Source organism: Typha angustifolia, chromosome 3, assembly GCF_048772165.1.
Source record: "Typha angustifolia cultivar Huaian chromosome 3, ASM4877216v1, whole genome shotgun sequence".
Classification (NCBI taxonomy): Eukaryota; Viridiplantae; Streptophyta; class Magnoliopsida; order Poales; family Typhaceae; genus Typha; species Typha angustifolia.
Genome location: NC_133241.1, coordinates 1,216,942 through 1,237,821, shown reverse-complemented (window position 1 = coordinate 1,237,821; position 20,880 = coordinate 1,216,942). Strand labels below are relative to the sequence as shown.

The window sequence follows — 20,880 nt, the reverse complement described above, 5'->3', positions numbered from 1 at the left end:
ATGTTTACCTCCAAAACTTTCCCTTTTTGTTGGACCCATTAAGTCCATGTGGACTAATTGTAGCACACGGTCAGTGGTAGTTGCATTTACCTTTTTATGTGAGATCCTAATTTGTTTTCCAATTTGACATGAATCGCACACTCTTTTCGACATTTCTTTCATCTTAGGTATTCCTCTTACCACTTCTTGTTTGACAGATTAAATAATTCCTTGTGATTCACATGTCCAAGACGTTGATGCCAAAGATCTGCAATGTCGAAAAAAGCACTGTTACATTTCAGTTTATGTGAAGTTCTAACAACATAACAATTATCAGATGATCTAGATCCATAGCATATAACATTACCCTCATAATCTAGAATAGTATAATCATTTTTGGAGAATTTACCTCATAATTTTCATCACAAAATTGACTGATGCTAAGCAGATTTGCTTTCAAGCCCTTAACATAAAGAACATTTTCGAGATTAGGAATCCCTTGAGTACTTACCTTTCCTTTACCTATTACCTTGGATGAATTACCATCTCCGAATGTTACAACTCCCCCTTCATGTTTTTCGAGATTAGAAAATAAAGACTTGTCACCCGACATATGTCTTGAGTTGAATGCAAAGTGCCTCTTCTTATGCCTTTAGGTAAAATTTCATACTTCTTCAACCATCATGACACCGTTTAATCACTTCAATAATGATTATAAAATCATTTCGAATACTTTGACTTTAAAATTAATCTTTCACTTTAATATTCTTCATCAAATATTTTATATCTTGTGCATGTATTCATACATAAAATATAGACACATTACATGAATATAAATTATGTTTTGAAATACAATTTGTCAATTACATAAATACAAATAAACCTAACAGTTAGCTTCCAAGTTAAAAGACCAATCAATCAATAATCTTCTTGCTATTTTCCTAAGGCAAATACTTTAATACCCCTCTAAAATTTATAATCTTAATCTAATGACTATAATAGCTAGTTTTTACACTCGGTACTGATTTTTCGTACCGATTTCAAAACCACATTACGTAAAAAAAAAATCAAGAAGATAATATATGCTATGTGCCTAACTTTCGAATTATAAGTTTTTTTTTCTATTAAGATTTCTCTCTCTTAGATATAATTGTGATAGGTATGATTACGCCTTAATTATAGGAGATATTATTTAATATTAAACCATTTAAATTTGATTATTTGGAGATAGACTTCAATTTAAATATGACTTTCTATCTCTATCTCTATCTGTTATTAAATTTAATTTAAATTAACCTTAAATTAACGAGAGATATATGTAAGTAACAAAAAAAAAATCAAATAGATAAAATTTAATTTAACTTTCATCAAATTAATTATAAAAAGACATCAATACTATGAGAACCGAAAAAAATGAGAGAGAAGAGGGTGCACATGTGCTGCACGTGCAATCCCCTCCTCCTCTTCCTCTCCGACAAAGTGGCAGCGAAAATCTCACGGAATCCAAATCAAATTTAGATTTGGATTTTTAATCTATAAATTAAACTTTAATTCTCTCTCTCTCTCTCTCTCTCTCTCTCTCTTAACCCCTCTCTGACCTCCTTTTCCCTTTTCTTCTTCTTTTTCTCCTCCGTTTTCTTCTTTCTCACCGTCGGAGTCACGCAGTGGAATCAGCTTGTCGGAGTGCCGCCGGAGCCATCGAAGACCATCATGTGACTCCTTGATAAGCCCTCTCCAACCCCTCAATTTTATTTTCAGTTTAATAGGTTAAAATAGAAATACCTAATTCGTAAAATTTCGGCTTTGTCGCAGTTGTCTTGCCTAGACTCAAGTGAGTGGGTTCACTCACATATTTATTTTTATTATACTTCGTACCTTTATCAGACCATGTAAATTACTGTGTGCAAATTTATTTATTTCATTCTTACGTGTAAATTTAATTGTTATATTTTCTGTGTGTATTTAATTATTACACTTAGTGCATCGCCATACGTTGTGCAAATATTAAATTTTAGTGAAAAGAAAAATGAAACTAATATTGGTATGACCTAGAGAACAGTCCCGGTTTAGATCGCTTATGGTTTTCCGTGGTGACTCAAGTTTATCTAGAAATTCAGGGGAAAGTCTTATATCAGATCACTACGGTGACTTTCATATGTGACTTTAGCGGGCTCAGGAAACAATCCAAGATGAATGAGAAATTTCCTAGGTGACTCTAACCTCTCTCAACGATTAATGGAAAAGACAGGATGTGTGAATCATATAGTAATACCATCTGATGACCCTAACCGAATCAACTATGAGAAAAAGTCTCGAATGTCATCTTGAGGTGATTTATAGTTGATGTGGATCCGCAGGGTATAGTCCCACTGAAACAAATACCATTATAAACATCGGAAAGAGGTTAATATGTTGAAATTATACAATGCTACAAGTTATGACCCTCTATTGTTATCATTGTCATTATTTAAAAGCATACTAATTGAAAATTGTTATGTATATTGTTGAATGTTGGTTTTATTTAACACTATAAAATTTTAGAATTTGTTTGGTTTTTGAGTGGTTTGTACTCACTGAGCTATAATTGTTGGCTCATGAATTTTTTTTCTTTTTTCTTATTATCTCAGGTAATAATCAACATGGCGACTGAGCCCGGGACCTACCTCCACTTAGGATCTACCTATTTACTTTTCCGCTCTTTTGGATTTATGCTTTAGATTATTTGTTAATTTTATTTCGTTTAAAGACACAAACAATGATATTGTTTTATGTTCATTGCAATTAGTTTAATTTAATAAAGTAGATCTTTTTCGATTATTTATCCTTGTCTTTGTATACTTAGGAAGTATTAGTATAGCTTCGTGTATCTCAAACATATTGAGATGCATGGCCAGTCATGATTACGATTTCGGATCATAACAAATACTCTTATTATAATATATATATATATATATATTTTTTTTTTTTTACTTGATACATTATTAAGATAATATAATTATTAAAAAATAATGTGTAAGGCAATATATTTAAAAAATAATAATTATCTATTAAACAGATAATATCTTTTAAATTTATTACATTTCTATTATATTCATAAAAAATAATTAACTTAACACACGTAAAAATTGTTCATTTCTAATCAATGGTTTAATAAGACATAAAAGGAGGACTTTGACTTGTTAGCTGTTGTCCATCACCTGATCACGTCTTTCTTCTCTCATCTCTCTCTCTGGATCACTTGGTGCTCGATTTGGGGAGAGATGGCTATGTCCACAGCTGCAGGGATTTTCGGGTCTCCTACTTTGCAAGTGTTGCTGGATAAAACCAGTACGTTCTTACAGAGGAAGTACGAGCTGCACTCTTGCGTGAAAAGCAAGCTGGAAAGGCTCGAAGAACTGCTCATAGAGGTCCAGAGCGTAGTCGAAGCAGCGGAGAAGATGCAGCAGATCCAAAATCAATCATTAAAACGATGGTTGATCAACCTCAAGAACGTAGCCTACCAGGCGGACGACTTGCTCGACACCTTCGAGTACCGACGCCTTCAACAGATAGCCGAAGGCGAGGTGAGTTCGACCAACTCCTCTTCCTCTCGCGTTTTCATATGTGTATGCGATACTGTCAAGAGCCTATTTTCACCTGATGAGGACGTCGAAGAGCTGAGCAACCTTGTGGAGAGGTTAGAAAGGATTGCTTCTAATGTTGGGAACTTCATCCAGCTGTTGAGTTCGGATGGACAGTCTAAGAAGCCTGCAGACGTCGCCGGGCAGCGTATCACCGGTGGTTTGCTGGCTCTTGAACATAGTTTTGTCGGTCGTGTGAAGGAGAAGGAAGAGATCATCAACGTTCTACTGAGGACAGAGACTTACGGTGCCAACGGAAATGTTCCCGTCCTTCCATTAATCGGCATGGGTGGTGTCGGGAAGACTACTCTGGCCCAGGTCGTGTATAATGATGAGAGGGTGCAGAGCCACTTCTCCCTCAAGATGTGGGTCTGCGTCTCTGAGAACTTTGATGTGGACAGGCTTACAAGAGAAATGTTAGATCAATCAGGTCGGCATGCCAGCAGCTATGCAGGTGTCACAAGTTTCAACAAATTACAAGAACTTCTCAAGGATAAGCTTCGCTTAGAGAAATTTCTTCTTATCCTCGATGACATATGGAATGAGACTCAGAGGCAAGCATGGGATACACTTAAAGCTCCACTGTGCTATGGGAAAGATGGAAGCAAGATCTTGTTGACCAGCAGATTAAAAGAGGCCGCAAAGTTGATGGGAACTATGGACCCAATTGAACTGCAGGGATTACCAGAGGATGAGTATTGGTCCTTCTTCAAGGAGCAATCATTTGGTGGTGCCAATCCAGAGGAGCATCCAAGATTAGTAGCCATAGGGAAGGAAATAGCTTCAAAGCTAAAGGGGTCGCCTTTGGCTGCAAAGACCGTGGGTGGACTGCTGAAAGATAACTTAGATGTTGATCACTGGGAGAGCATTTCCAAGAGTGAGATATGGGAATTAGAGAAGGGTGAAGATGGCATAATGGCAGCTCTCAAACTGAGTTATCTACACTTACCTTCCCATTTACAGCAGTGTTTTGCTTACTTAAGCATATATCCAAAGGACTGGAGGTTCAAACGTGAAGATGTGATAAGAATGTGGATGGCACAGGGCATGATTCATCATGACAGCACGAGGAAGAGAATTGAGGATGTTGGAGAGGGCTACCTTAATGAATTGATATCCAAGTCATTCTTTCAGTCAACTAGATATTACGAGAATCATTACACTATACATGACCTACTACATGATTTGGCAGAATCTGTTTCCAAAGAAGACTGCTTAAGAATTGAAGGAGATGAGTTCGGGACAATCCCAAAGACCATTCTTCATCTATATCTAAACCCAAAGCATCTGGCCAAACTAAAGGAGTACACGTTTGTGTTGAATAATCTACGTACCTTGATTGTGTCGGGCAATACCTCTCTAGATTATGGTAGTATTCCAGATGTGGTTACACAACTGAGAAGAATTCGCCTGCTTACTTTGAATAACTGTCGCATGAGAAAGTGTCCTGATAATCTGAAACATCTCCGCTACTTAGATCTCTCTAAGAAAATCACAGAATTACCAAATTATGATATCACAGACTTACCAGATGGACTAACCAAGCTCTATCATCTACAGACGTTAAAGATTCATGGCATGCAGTTGAATCATTTTCCTGAAGGCATGAACCTGATTAATTTGCGGCACTTTATTTATTCTGTTGGATTGATAAAAAATTTATCATGGATAGGGAAAATGACTTGTCTCCAAGGATTATGTTGGTATCCTGTGAATGAGGCTCCAAACAATCAGCTTGCACCATTGAAATACCTAAGGGAGCTTCGCGGACATCTTAGAATTGAGTATCTTGAGTTTGTGGGCGGCGAGGAAGAAGCCAGAGAAGCTAGGCTGTGTGACAAAGGGAATCTTGATAAGTTAGAGTTATGGTGGGGATCTGGTGAAAGGAATATACAACCTATTGAGGTGGAGAATGGAATACTAGAAGGCCTCCGTCCACATCGGAATCTTAAAGAGCTTGTGATCTGTCTCTATAGAGGCACCCGATCTCCTAGTTGGCTTGATCACTCACTGGCCAACCTAGTAGTTCTTTGCCTGATTTCTTGTAGGGCATGGGAGGACCTCCCACCTCTTGGACAGCTTCCGCGGTTGAAGGTTCTTAAGCTGCGCATTATGCATGTTGTAAAAGAAGTCGGTCGTGGGTTTCATGGAGGAAGGGGCTTTCCATCCTTGGAACAATTGATATTCGAAGACTTGCCACAATGGGAAGCGTGGTCTACAGACGAGACGGTCCCTTTGTTTCCCGTCCTCGAGAACCTTCAAATCAACAAGTGCCCAAAACTAAAAGCAGTTATGCCCCTCTCAGCTACACTCCAAACATCGGAAATTAGGAAAGTAGGGTTGGTGCCACTGCCATGCAGAGATCCAGGTTGGGTTGAAGGGGTGTTGGAAGGGGGAGAAGAAATCGTAAGTTCCTTTCCTCAAGGGTTGCGACAGTTGACACGACTCAAAAGTTTAGTTATTACTAATTGTAAGGAGCTTTCATCACTGTTGAGCCTTACAGAAGAGAGGGTCCCCTTGTTTCCCTACCTCCAGAGGCTTCAAATCAGAGATTGCCCGAAACTAAAAGCAATTCCACCCATCCCATCTACATTACAAACATTGCACATTAGTTATGTAGGGTTGACTACTTTTCCCAAATTCTTAAGGACTTCATGTCCATCGAATTCTTTGTCTTTGTCTTCCACCTCCTTCTCTCTTCGGTCATTGAAGTTATCCATGTTACCAGATTTGACAACAATTTCCTTTCCCAAGAGGATGCAACGGTTGACACGACTAGAAGAGTTAGTTATTAATGATTGTAAAGAGCTTTCATCACTTGTGAGCCTTGAAGCCATCTTATCGCTCAAAGAACTGACAATATTAAGATGTCCAAAGCTGACTCCACCACCATTCTCAGGGATAGATCAGGTAGAAGGAGAAGAAATTGGCTTGTCATCAGTCTCCACTCTGAGGATTGATAACACCTTGCTGCTCAAAGTGTTGTTTAGTAGAAAAGGCCTTGCCGGCATAGAAGAACTAGAAATCTGTGGTTCCAATGAATTAGAAATAGATAAAGAGACATTTCAGCATCTCACCTCCCTCAGAAAGTTACACATTCAAAACTGCAAGAGTCTTCAAGCCTTGCCTGAGTTGAAGAACCTGCACTCACTCAAGAAATTGAATATTATGATGTGTCCTAACTTTCAGTCATTGCCTAGCAAAGGGGGCATGCCGCCTTTTCTGCAAAGCTTATTAGCAATTTGCTGCAACCCTTTATTTACGGAGCGGTACCACAACAATGGGCCTCATAGGCCAACGATTGCTAACATTCGTGACATAAGAATCTGCTGAACGACATAGTTGAATAACTGCAGATTGTCATCATTTTGATATGACTCGAAAGGTATCACTGCATGCTGTTGGCTTTTTCATTGCTCTACCTCCCTTTCTGTTTGTATGCTTCAGTCTCATCAGCCGCCACTTTTCTGTTGCTCTCTTCTAAGTTTTATCTGCACACATTTTCATCAATCTCATTGTGGGAAATATCCATGCTCACATTGTTATAATTATTGATGTTCTTATTCCACTTCAATATTTTTGCAGTTGATAGTTACAGTATATCAAAAGGTGCTTAGGAAAGCAATGAATGATTCATAGGTTGTCTATATTCTGGCTTTGTTTTCAGATGTTGATTTTTGCATTAAAAAATAAGCCTCTCTTTGGTGCATGATTGATCCCTTTTCTTAATTGTGTCTTCAGCATTGATATATTTTATGCTCTTGCCAAAGTAAATGTAGGAGAAAAAATTAGGGAAATTATATTTTAATGCCCCGTCCCTATGGTTTGGCCAATTGCAATACTTTCAACTTAAATGCTTACCTGTTCTTTGGTACGAACTAAGATGCAATTGCTAATCTGCTGTTAACAGTAAGGTGAAATGATAATTTTGCTCCTACGTATAAAGTTGTATGGACTTTTCCTTTTAGTGAGATTGGTACTTTCGTCATATAAATATAGTTTTATGGGGGGAGAAGTTGATCAATGGTTAGCACTATCAAATATGATGAAAAAAGTAACTATTGCACTTTCATCCAAACCTAAGGGGCTAAGTGCATAAGTTGAAAGCACAGTAGGGTTCGTACAATTGGGCCAAACCACAGGGGTAAACTGTAAATTTATTAGCTCGTAGCTTCTCCATTTATTGGCAAATATAGTTAGCTTCCCACTATATAAAGCTTACTGCTTTAATCATTTCAGGCAAGCTATCCTGTAATCCTGTATATGAGATAAGATCAAATACTTGGCCTTGACAAATGGTGAGATTGTGGAGTTAGTCCAAACACATGAAGGCAAGAACTGTCGTAGTCTTGGGTGATAACTGATGAATATATCCTGCATGTAATATCTCATCATTTAGATATCGCTGTGATGTTATTTTAGTAGTATGGTGCTGTTCTGGATATACAAGAAATAGACTGTTATATGGTTTTATTTCTATTGCTGTCAGATACTTGAAATTTGGAGCACTTGGTGAAAGATAGCATTCACTAAATTTTCCTATTATATTTGTGCCTTTTTTAAACTTATTCCTTGGTCCTGTTCACTCTGCTTATTCTTGATTAGTTCTTCATGGAATCACAAAAAGTAGTCAACGAGTCAATGCACAAACCTTAACAACGTCAAGTAATCATTGATGGCACATCTTGTTATCAAACATTTGATGCAAACACTTCACTAAGAATTTTACTTGAAGTACATGAATCTGATAAGATAATCTTCAACTTCCTTTGATTAGCAAGACTACATTGCTCGTGTTTCAGTTTGAAATAGTTGATTTATTATTATTTTGCAGCCAAGGACTCTTAAGTGAACTTTTGTGGTGATTATGTAGTCTTATTTGCATTCTCCTTTCCTTTCTGATTCTTTTTCGTGTCAATTGTATAGTAAGCCAATATTTTTGTACAATTTCTGGAGCTCTTCGTATCACAATCAATCATATGACTTGACTAATTAGAAGAATATTTTTTCTACTGTTGAGAGAAAAATCTTTTGTTAGTCCACCTGTCACGACCCGTAAAACGAATCATGACCGGCCATGCATCTCAATATACTTAAGATACACGAAGCTTTATCAATACTTTCTACATATACGATGGCAAAATAAATGAATAAAATAAAAATCTGCTTTATTAAATTTTTATTACTAATTGCAATAACATAAAATAATGTTAATGTTTTTGAGTCTCTAAACTAAATAAATAAAACTTTTAATCTAAAACATAAAATCTAAAAGAGAGGAAGAGTAAATAGGTGAATCCTAAGTGGAGGTGTGGAGTCCAGGTACATCTCGCTCAGTCGCCCCGCTGACGATTTCCTGCTCAAAGCATCGACTACCACATTTGCCTTTCCAGGATGGTAATTTATACTAACATCATAATCCTTGATTAATTTTAGCCACCTACGCTGCCTCAAATTAAGTTCTTTCTGAGTGAAGATATACTTGAGACTCTTGTGATCAGTGAAAATTTCACAAGATTCTCCATAAAGGTAGTGACGCCAAATCTTTAGTGTAAAAACCACCGCAACCAACTCAAGATTATGATTAGGATAATTCTTCTCATAAATCTTAAGTTGTTTAGATGCATAAACTATCACCTTTCCATACTGCATCAAAACACAACCGAGATCCTGTCGGGATGCATCACTGTAGATTACAAAGTTACCGCCCTCTGTCAGAAGTGAAAGGATAGGAGCTGAAATCAATCTCTGCTTGAGCTCTTGAAAGCTATTTTCACAATCATTTAACCACTCAAATCTCACCCCTTTTTTGGTGAGGTAAGTGGCAAGGCAATCCGTGAAAATCCCTCCACAAACCTTCTATAGTAGCATGCCAATCCAAGGAAACTGCGTACTTCAGATACTGAAGTAGGCCTCGGCCATTTGCTAACAGCCTCGATCTTCTTTTGATCCACTTTGATTCCATCCTTGCTGATTATATGTCCTAAGAACGCCACATCTAACCAAAACTCACACTTCTTAAACTTGGCATAAAACTTTTCCTCACGAAGAGTTTAAAGTATTGTTCTCAGATGTTCCTCATGCTTTTCTTTGCTCTTGGAATAGATCAATATATCGTTAATAAATATCACAACAAACTGGTCCAAGAAGGTTTTGAAGATCCAGTTCATTAAGTCCATAAAAGCTACAGGTGCATTTGTAAGACCGAAAGGCATCACTAAGAACTCATAATGACCATAGCGAGTTCTAAATGCTGTCTTTACAATATCTTCATTCTTGATCTTCAATTGGTGATAACTAGACCTCAAATCAATTTTTGAGAAGACTTGACAGCCTTACAGTTGATCAAAAAGATCATCGATCCGGGGTAGTAGATACCTATTCTTCACAGTGACTTTATTTAACTCTCGATAATCAATGCAAAGACGCATCGATCCATCTTTCTTCTTTACAAATAAAACTGGTGCTCCCCAAGGTGATACACTCGGACGAATAAAACCCAAATCCAGCAACTCTTGAAGTTGGGTCTGCAACTCTCTAAGTTCTGCTAGTGCCATCCTGTAGAGTGCCTTTGATATTGGTTCAGTGCCAGGGAGCAGATCTATGATGAAGTTTATCTCTCTATCGGGTGGAAAACCAGGTAGATCTTCAGGAAAAACATCTGAAAATTCATTTACCACTTGAAGTTCATAAATCTCCTGCTCTGCACGCTCTACGCCCATTACTGATGCCAAAAAGCCTGAGCATCCTTTCTTCATTAATCGATTTGCTTGAAGTGCTAAGATAATACTGATCGTAGAAATCTTTCGCTCACCCTGGAAGAAAAATTCTGGCTTCTCCGGGATAGAAAATGTAACCCTTTTTATTCTACAATCCACTATAGCATGATGTGCAGATAGCCAATCCATACCCAGTATAACATCAAAATTATGCATGTTTAGACAAATAAGATCTCCTAGAAGTTTCTGACTGTCTGTCTCTACTAAACAAGATTTGTAGATAAGATTTAAAAGTATGGTCCTCCTTATGGATGTAGTCACTGCTAAATATGATTCCATAATCTCAGGTGCAATAGGTAATAAGGAAAGAAAATCAGGTGAACCAAAAGGGTTGTAGCAGCTTCGTGGTACTCCATTGCACCCAACACTAGATGAATGTGAGCGTCCACACCTCGTACAATTTTTAAGCTGACTCTGTTTGAGACCTTCCCCAGAAAGGTTTGGTCCACTCCCGGCCCTCAAGGGCTGTCCAGACGGCTGACCACCTCCTCTGTTTTGCTCCCGGTACCTCCTCGGCTTCTTTTGTGGATGTTGCTGTTCTCGTTCTTGGTGAAGCTCCCCAATGTTTCTCTCGGCGAAGAGTGCCTTAGACACCATTTCTGGAAGTATCTGACACTGAAATAGTGATATCTTATCTCTGATGGCTGGCCGCAACTTACCCACGAAGAAGCTAACTTTCTCTTCCTCGCTCGTTGTTATATGTGGAACAAATTGTAACAGCTCAGTGAACCTCGCCTCAAAGTCCACCACAGACATGTCTCCCTGTCTCAGCTCAAAGAACTCATCATATTTCTTCTTCTTTAATGCCTGAGGATAGTATTTCTCGAAGAAAATCCTTTTAAAGTTTCCCCAAGTCAGCTCCTTCTCTCGTCCAATGTACTGGCGCTCAATCATCCGCCACCAGTGATCTGCCCGATCCTCAAACATATAGGTCGTCAAAGCAACCTTTTGATCCTCTGAACAATCCAAAACTTGTAATATCTTCTCGATTCGCAGCAGCCATGCCTCTGCTTCTATCGGATTAGTAGTCCCTCTAAAGGTAGGTGGAGATGCCTTCAAAAAATTTTCAAACACTGTACCCCTATCTAGACTAAGGGGCCTTGACTTTGATGTAGTCGGAGTCTGCGATGATTGTCCTCCAATGGCCTGAAGAAGGGTCTGAAGCACTAATACCACTATATGAGTAGCATGATCTCGGGCAGGAGTGGGGATCTAGGCAGGGGCAGGAGTCTAGGTAGGAGCAGCTTCCGATTCCGAACCAGGAATAACAGTAGGTGCAAGAGCTGGTGCGTGAGCAGGAGCTGGCTCTTGCTCCCTACTCCTGTGGGCAAAATTTAATTTGCACACAGAAAATTTTCATGGTCTAACAAAGGTATGAAATATAATAAAATAAATATGTGACTAAACCCATTCACCTGAGTCTAGGTAAAACAACCGAATCTCAAATTTCTAGCTCACATACTAAAAATCACCACCTTAAATAATAAATAATAATCAAAATTTTAAATTTGAATAATAACACTATTTTTAAAATTTAAAAAAAACCAAAAAGAACTAAAATGAGTTTAAATTTACCCATTGGATTGGGCTGGGCTAATGCTGGCCTAGCCCATTTCAAAAATAAAGCTAATCGGGCTGGGCCAAAGCCCAGCTAAACGAAACTAATCGGGCTGGGCCAAGGCCCAGCCGAGAAAATGGATTGGGCTGCGGTTTAGCCCGCAACCCATCCAATTTAATTGGTTCGGGTCGGGTCTGTGGATTCGAAATCCAAACCCGAACCCGAACCCAACCTGAATTTAAAAGAAAAAGGGGGTTGACTCGGGATAAACCCGAGCCCAACCCACCCCTTCTTCTCTCTTCTCGCGTCCAACACGAGGAAGGGAGAAAACTAGAGAGAGTGGTCGCCGGTGACTCTGCCGACGGCGGGTCACGACTGGCTCCCTCTCTCTCTCTTTCTCTCTCTCTCTCTCTATTTCGTCGTCCTCACGAGGTGGAGAACTCACCGCCGACGGTCGAAACTGAAGTCGACGTCAATCGGAGCCACGAGAGCTCCCCAGAAGACAACACCGACCCCGGCTTGGAGCACGAAGCTTCCGGTGGCGATGCGGTTGCGACCCGAAGCCGCCGGCCAGCCAGATTTGCCGACGAGACCGAATTCCGCGAATTAGGTATTTCTGATTTATCTATTTAAATTTAAATTAAACTAGAAGGATGAGAGAGGGCTCACCGGGGAGGAGAAGAAGGCTGGGGGGTGTTGAGGAGAGAGAGAGGATTAGGGTTAAATTTATAGATTAGAAGAGGATCAAATCTAATCCTATTCGGATTAGATGAAATCCCCTCTTTTCCGCGCTTCGTTGCGTGCCGGAGAGGGAGAGGGGAGGGGCTGCACATGCACCCTCCTCTCTCAACCCCCAAATTTTTTTTTTTCGATTCTGACACCACCAGTTTTATCTGTAAGAGTGTTTTTCTTTCTTGCTCTTAGTTTATTATTGATTCTTATTCTTGTGAGTATATTGTCCATGGAAATATGTTAGATAGACTAATTTTCCTCTCATTTCTTTTTACTGTTGACTATGAAAAGGTGGTTAGAGAAATTAATCCAGAAGAACCTCTGATGTTGATAAATTATAGTTTCAGTTTCAGAATAAACTCTGCTTCTCTTTGGTGCATTGTTGCATTCCAGATTGAGTTCCTATTTGGATTGATCAGATCTCCTTCTTTATGATTGTCGTCTTTTGTGTAATTATAAAAGTTCCGTGAAGGTGTTAATTCGCATTCTATAACTGCTGAACTTTGTTGAGTTTTGGTGTGGTTGTCTGAACTGCTGCTTTGTTTGTATCTGTTGTATATCTCTATTTCATAATTTGATTGAGCCTAGGCTTTCATTCCACAGAAAAAGGAAAAGAAAAGAAAATTGCATTCAGGATTGCATCTTCACTGTTGTACCAAGTTGTATGACTTCTGGCTTTTTCTTATTATTTTCACTGTAGACCTACTAACTGTCGTAAAAGTAACGAAAGTTTAATATTTACTGTGGCATATCCATTTATCTACATTATCTTTGTTGCTTTCACTATTTAAATTTACTGCTTTAATTATTTCAGGCAACAACATTCATGGACAGGAGAGACATACCACATGCTTGATTTTGGCCTCAACATATGAACAGATGTCAGATAAGTCGGAACTCGACAATATAATGTCATGAACTACGAAGATTCATGAATATATCTTAATTTCAGGTTTATTTTAAATATCGGGGTGATGTTATTATGGAGTTATTCAAGTACTCAGAGCACTAACTATATATTTCCCATGTACAAAACTACAATGACTCATGATTTTATTTTGCACTGCCACTAATTTTTGAAGTTTGGAGAAGCATTTGGTCATGTCAAACAGAAGAAACTAAATTGGCATATTCTTGCAGGCAAGTGAAAAGAGATTTCTAGAAATGCAATTGAATTCTAAATTGGCATATTCTTGTGGGTAAGTGACAAGATGGACTTCAATCTGCAATGCATCAAAGAGAGTTTATCCTTTTCCTCATTCCTCGTCCTGAGCAATTGAATTTTACATAAGGAATTGAGAGAATCATAGGTTGGTTTGGCCCGTCGCCTTTACGGTATTGCTCCTCAAACATGGGATGACATTTAATTACTGATAATTTTAGCAGAAAAGGTGGCATGCTTTCCTTGCTATGAAGTGACTGAAAGTTGGGGAAGGACTTTTATCTCTAATGTGTTTTTACTGCTTTGATAATTTCGGCAAAATTACCCTGTATAGTAAATAATGAGACTTTACAGCTAGTTCAAACTCATGAAGGCAATATGATGTGGTAGTATGAAGTGATAATTGATGAATATATCTTGGACAGAATATCTCTTCCTTTAGACGTTGCTGTGATATTATTTTGTGAATCCAAGTACTCTAGATAGCGTCAATCTGTTCTGGACATAGAGAAATGTACTGTTATATTCTATTGTTATTTAGATGTTTGCTGTTTGGGCAAACACTTAATCAGAGATAGCAACCACTAAACTTATCTATTAATGTTTTTTTTCATATTTTCTTCAATTCAATTGACCAGCAGACTATGCTGACTACTGTCAGAGAACTTATTAGGAGTCAAGCGAAAGGATTATCATGAGGTAGTTAGTTGGGGGTCGGCATGCCAATCGTATAAATTCAGAGACTTGAATATTACTTTGAAACAGTTGACTCCTCATTCTGGTTTTTATCCTTGTTTCTGTTCATTCTGGTTATTCTCCATTCATTCTTAAGGGAACCATAAATGTTAATAAGCTATCCTCATTGAGTCAAGGCATGAACTGTAGTCAAGTAATTACTGATGGCACATCTAGTTCTAGACCATCTAATTCAAGCACATCAACATGAGTTTTACCTGACTTACATGAATCTAACTAGTTCGTCTTCAACTTCTATGATTCAGTAGGCAATATCCTCACGTTTCAATTTGCAATCACCAATTTCTCATTATTTCATCTGATAGTTATTACTGTTAGTTTTGACTCTTTCATGCTTTCTGGACATTTTCCATGGAAGTATATTAGACAGACTAATTTTCCTCTCATTCATTCTCAGATTGTTGCAGTTGATTAACAAAGGTGGTCAGGGAAATCCAAAAGTGCCCCAATGGTCGATCGATAAATTATAGTTTCAATTTCAGATGTGATTTGGTGTGGCAGAAAAAAATAAACTCCGAAACTTAGTTCTCGCTAATTGTGAAGAGCTTTTATCACTTGCCAACCTTGATGCCTTCCCTTCACTTGACAGATTGGAAATATACGGATGTCCAAAGCTGGTTCTGCTGCCATCCTCAGGGCCAGATTAGGTTGCATGGGTGCCGGAAGAAGTGGGGTTGTCATCCATATCTACTCTTGTGGTCTGCAACACCTTACTGCTCAAAGTGTTGCTTAGCTGACAAGGCCTTGCCTCCATTGGGCAACTAGTAATCAAATATTCTGAGGAATCTGAATTGGATGGGCGGACACTTCAATATCTCACGTCACTCCAAGAATTACACAGAAAATATTGTCGGAATCTCCATGCCTTTCATGAGGTGAATAACCTGCAGTCACTCAAAAAATCATGGATACATTACTGCCCCAACTTTCAGTAAATACCTAACAAGGAGGGCATGCCTTTGTTTGAAGAGCAGTACTGCAAGGGCGATGAGCCTGATTGGTCAGCAATTGCTCACATTCAGACATAAGAATCAACTAGATTCTCATTGTTTGATCCATGAGGTATCACCATATTCTCTTGCCTTTCAGTCTGCATTTCCCATTTCTCTCCCTCCCTTTCTGTTTGTATCCCTTGGCAACATTACCACCATGTTTTCATTGCTCTGTTTTTCATGCATGCATTTTGATTAATCTCATTGTAGGAAGAATCCATGCTCGTATTGTTATAATTGTTGATGCATTTCAGATTCCATTTTGTAATTGTTGCAGTTGATAGTAATAGTATAGCATAAGTGGCCAGGGAAAGCCAGATCATTTGCAGGTTGTATATGTTCTGGCTTTACTTTTAGATATTAAATTTGCATTAAAAAGAAAAGAAAAGAAGAGCATCTCTTTGTAGTGAACAGTTGATCACTGTTCCTCATGTCTTCACCATTAATGATATGCATAAGTATGAATTATCCTAGCCTTCTAGAGGCTAGAAATTGACCCTAATCGTCTTGCTTTGTTTGTACCATGCATGATATTAGTAGTTCTATGCTCTTACAACAAAAGTAACAGGAAAAAATTTCACTGGCTCATGGCTTCTCCATTTATTGACAAATATTGTTATAGCTTCAAGTATATGAAGCTTATCGCTTTGATAATTTCTGGCAAACTACCTTATATACGAGAGGTCAAATACTTAGCCTTGACAAATAATGAGATTGTGAGGTTAGTCCAAACTCATCAAGGCAATACACTGTGGTAGCTTCAGGTGATAATTGATGAATATATCCTGAATGTAATAGCTCATCATTTAGATGTCCCTGTGATGTGATTGTAGTAGTAATCCAATCAATCTAGATAGCACCAATCTGTTCTGGATATACATAAAATATACTGTTATATGGTATTATTTCTATTGCTACTCAGATACTTTAGTTTGGAAAGGCATTCTATTAGTCAAAGATGCCCAGTTTGCTTATTGCATGTCATTTTTATCTTTGATTCAACTGGTGGAGAGCTTTGACAAACCAGAAGACTTATGCTGAGGTAGTTATTCAAAAACTCCCATCATCTTACTTAATCAAAGACTACTGCTGACCACTGCTGGGGAGTTGGTACGTCAATCTTATAATTCAGAGACTCCAATATGACTTCAGCTAGTTAATAAAGAAACTCCTATAATCTTAGTTTAAGTAGAAATTATATTAGATGTATAAAATAACTTTATCAAGTCTTAGCTATTCTCTTATTTCTTGTTTCTAGTCATTCTGCTTATTCACCAATAGTTCTTCACCGAATCACAAATATTAATAAGTCCTCATTGAGTCAAGGCATTAACCTTATCAAGCTCAAGTAACTATTGATGGCACATCAAACTATAGAAACATTTACTGCAAACATTTCAACAGGAATTATACTTGAAGTACATAAATCTGCTAAGTTAATCTTCAACTCCCTTTGATTCACAAGGCTACATAATTCATGTTTCAGTTCGAAATTGTTGATTTCTTATTATTTCATTGCAGCCAAGTTATTCTCAAGTGAACTTTTGCTGATTATGTTGTTCTATTTGCATCTTTCATTTCCTTTCTGTTTGTTCTTCATGTCAATTTTATAGTAAGCTAACATTTTGTGCAGTGCACAGACTTCTGCTTGTCGCAAATAATTATATGACTTGACTAAGAAGAATAATGCTTTACTGTTGACTTTCAAATGTTTTGTTAGTCCTCAAGTTTCAGAATGTTTTTCTTTCTTGCTCTCAGTTTATTGTTGATTCTTGTCCTTGTGCATACGTTCTCCATAGAAGTATATTAGAGAAACTAATTTTCCTCTCATACATTCTTAGATTGGTGCAATTAACTTTACAAAGTGGTCAAAGAAATCCAGAAGTACTTCAGAGGTTGATAAATTATAGTTTCAGTTTCAGATATGATTTAAAATTGCAGAAGAGGATAAACTCTCTTTGATGCATTGCCAAGCATTTCGGATTGCATACTCAGTATTGATCCAAATTAGTATAACTTCTGGCCTTCTCTTATTGTTTTTTTACTGTTCACCTAGTATCTATATTACATCATTCTTTAGTCTCGTTGGCCTATCCATTTATCTGCATATGCTTGTTGAATCCAGCATTCAAACTTGCTACTTTGATAATTTCAGGCAACAAGCATTCAGACTCGACAAATGAACGGATGTCGGATTAGTCAAAACTCAACATAATAACATCATCTACGATGATGATTCACGAATCTATCTTTTCCAATTCTATTCTTGCTTGAGTTCTCTCCTCATTCCTTTTATTCAGTTTTCTTGGAATGACAATGTATAAGCCCTCTTAATTGGGATATGGCATGCAATCATAAACAATGCATTTTGTACTAGTTTTGATATCTGATTAAGTGTAACAGTACGAAGAAGATGAAAATTGAGAAGAAATATGTAGAACTTATGAAAATGTTGTAAAATTAATGGTACTGTGTGTGTACTATCCAACACAGAGAGGTGATCATTGAGCGGGCCGGGCTGGATTCAAACCGGGCCAACTAGGCTAGGCAATGTGTTCGCCAGCTCGCTCACTAGTGGGTTGGGCCGGGCGGGTTCGAGCCGAGCTAGAATAGTCTAGCCCGTCATTGCTCGTCAACCTGTGAGACAGCGGATTGGTCCGGCTTTGCCTACTTCCTCTTTTGCTCCAGCTTCTTCTATCGCCCAGCAATGGGGTATTGATGTGGATGACCAGCATCGCAGCAATGACCAACGAGCTCTGACCACCAATAGCACCCACCCAAATAACACTACACGGCACGATGATCAAGCTGATCTTCTGGGGTAGCCCAACCGAGCTCCTCCCTTAGCCGCGACTCGTTGGCAAGGTCATGTTTGAGTACCTGAATCGAGGTGTATTCGCGGCAACGGGGTATCAATGTGGTCCTCAAGGAAGAGACCAAGTGGTAGACACCCATTGTGGTGTGCTTTGACAATAAGCAGTGATCCATTGAAGCCGCAGTCTCCTCCCTGGAGCAAGAAGGCCCATTCCGTGGCCGTCTCTGCGAGTCTTTCCTCCAACTTCCTCGCTCCGGCGAACACAAGAGGAGGGTAGCCCTCCAATATCCGGAGCATCAAGTTGAGCTCCTACAGCGGCCCCTCTATAGCTTCACACCACACAGCTCGCCGAAGATAGAAAGATGGCCGCATCCAGTGTGTCGGCGTTGTCGCGGCGTGAGGGCCTCCTCACCGACTACTCACCCTAATTCCCAAAGCTCTAGTCGGTAGAAGTTTAGAAGATATTAGAATCATGGATGGCCGTGCCATGCCGGTGGCAGCATATGGCACGAGGGGTGCCGCATGGCACCTCTCCTAATAGCTTTGCTGTTCATCATCAACCTCGCAAAGGAAGCTTATTTCAAGGATTTTGGATCCATTTCCTATAAGGGTACCTTCTGAAATCCTTTTGAAGTATACCTCAAGCTTCATGAGATTTATTTTCTTCAATAGGAAAATGATGCATCTCTTTAGTTAAGAAAGAAGCTTACATTCTTTCTCACAATAGCGGGCTACAATATCAGAGATCTTGATGATGGATGGTTTCGAGAGGATTACAAGCCTTTGTTTGCAATTGAAAATGATGAAAATGATGATGCAGATGATATCAATAGAAGAACACTTGAAAGGATTACTGTAAGTACTAAAATTATTTTTCTTTCTATGACACATAGCTTTCCTTCTTTTTTCTCTAGCCATTAAGAAACAAACATCAAAATCTCAACCTAGATTGATTTGCAGGAGAGAACAAGCCAGACAGGAAATGGAAAATCCGAGAGGTTTATCAATGCTTTCCAAGATATAGCAATGCCCACTGACCTAGATTTGTCTGGTCTTTTTCAGGAGCAGGTATTTCAAAGTCTGATTTCCGCTTTTATCTCTATCATTTTCTACTGTAAACTAATTTTGTCAAATCGATGACAAATAGAAAACGAAACTTGGCTCAGTGCATTCGGTAGATGAGACAATAAAAAAAATTGAGGTTGCTGCAAAGGATGTAAGCCTATCAGTTAAGAGGATGAACAATTCCAAGGTACAATTTAGCCTGAGATCTTTGGTAACCATTAAGAAAAAGATCAATTATAATCTAAGTTTTGATCATGTACCTTTTTTATATAATTTTTATATTATGTTTCTTACTGTCAATATCTTATATATTTAATATTGATGTTTGGTACGAGAATCTTTCTCTTTATCTTATATTTTAGTTGTTTACATTCTCTTTTAATCTTTTTGACAAGGTCATAATCTTTGGACAATAAAATAGAGGGCTTAATATTATTGTTTATTTATTTCAAACTAATTTTAATTTGTAATGAATTGTAAACTTTAAACTCAGTTTTAATTATTAAAGGATTATTAGATTTGAGAGTTGGAACTAAAACTTGTTGTATGAATTTATGTTATGGTGAATTATTAGAATTGTAATTATATTATATAGGTTTTGTATAATACACTATTTAGATTAGATAAATTAATAAATATTGAATTTTATATAAGATAAACGGGTTAGACGAATCGTGTCGTGTTATCCAAATTTAATAATTGGGGTATGTTCGTGTCTACTAAATGCAATCGTGTCGTGTTACCCAAATTCATGTTATGGTGAAGTTGACTTAACCTAAATATGATCTGACTCGAACCCGCTTAACCCGACCCGATTGCCGCCCCTAGTTTGGCTACTAAGTTTAAAAACTTCTAATTGATTAATTATTTTTTACAACTAATCACCTCCATATAATCTTATTACAAAAAAAAAACCACCTCCTTTTTTCAAATTCAAGAATTGAGAATTTATAGACAAAATGCCCTTTTTCTCCCATGCTAACCTTGCAAATAGACATCCTGAATGTCAAAAAATACTATGGACTTTTAAAATATCATAGATGTTGTTGCATTCTTTAAAATATCAGAATTGCCACTTCTTTTTCTTTTCTTTTTCTTTTTTTTTTTTTGACTCTTTTGGATCTATCATTATAATTATTTTTTAATAAATATTTCTAACAGATTATTATTAAAATTAATAAACACATATAAGTGATTAAAGTACCCCTTTTTAAAGATTAAGGTGTAAAAATATTTATCAACAAAATTTATCTCACTAAAACAGGATGTATTTTATTGTATTATGATATTGAGTATAATATTGGACAAGCTTTTAAACTATTTTTAATAAGTTATATAAGGGCAAAATAGTTTTAATTAGATCTAAGTTATGTTTTAATCATGATTAGTTAGATTTACCTAAGAGAATGAAGCACAAAAATG

At 37.7% G+C, this 20,880-nt stretch overlaps 1 protein-coding gene across 25 annotated transcripts; it reads left to right on the top strand.

Annotated features, from left to right (window-relative positions):
- Positions 1–3,121: 3,121 nt before the first annotated feature.
- LOC140780145 (disease resistance protein RGA2-like) lies at positions 3,122–19,862 on the top strand. Of its 25 annotated transcripts, none has more exons than XM_073125511.1 (6): positions 3,123–6,984; positions 13,483–15,648; positions 18,072–19,003; positions 19,137–19,248; positions 19,354–19,461; positions 19,541–19,861. In XM_073125511.1, exon 1 carries the CDS (start codon positions 3,240–3,242, stop codon positions 6,930–6,932), a length of 3,693 nt encoding a protein of 1,230 aa, XP_072981612.1. In that variant the 5' UTR covers positions 3,123–3,239; the 3' UTR covers positions 6,933–6,984; positions 13,483–15,648; positions 18,072–19,003; positions 19,137–19,248; positions 19,354–19,461; positions 19,541–19,861. The 25 variants fall into 25 exon arrangements, with proteins under 25 accessions (XP_072981613.1, XP_072981634.1, XP_072981612.1 ...); XM_073125508.1 differs by having other exon boundaries at positions 19,121–19,248; XM_073125507.1 differs by having other exon boundaries at positions 18,072–19,248; positions 19,541–19,862.
- Positions 19,863–20,880: the final 1,018 nt, after the last annotated feature.

What these genes read in the sequence shown, in the direction of transcription:
- LOC140780145 (XM_073125507.1), top strand. Translation starts at nt 3,240, where the DNA reads ATGGCTATGTCCACAGCTGCAGGGATTTTCGGGTCTCCTACTTTGCAA.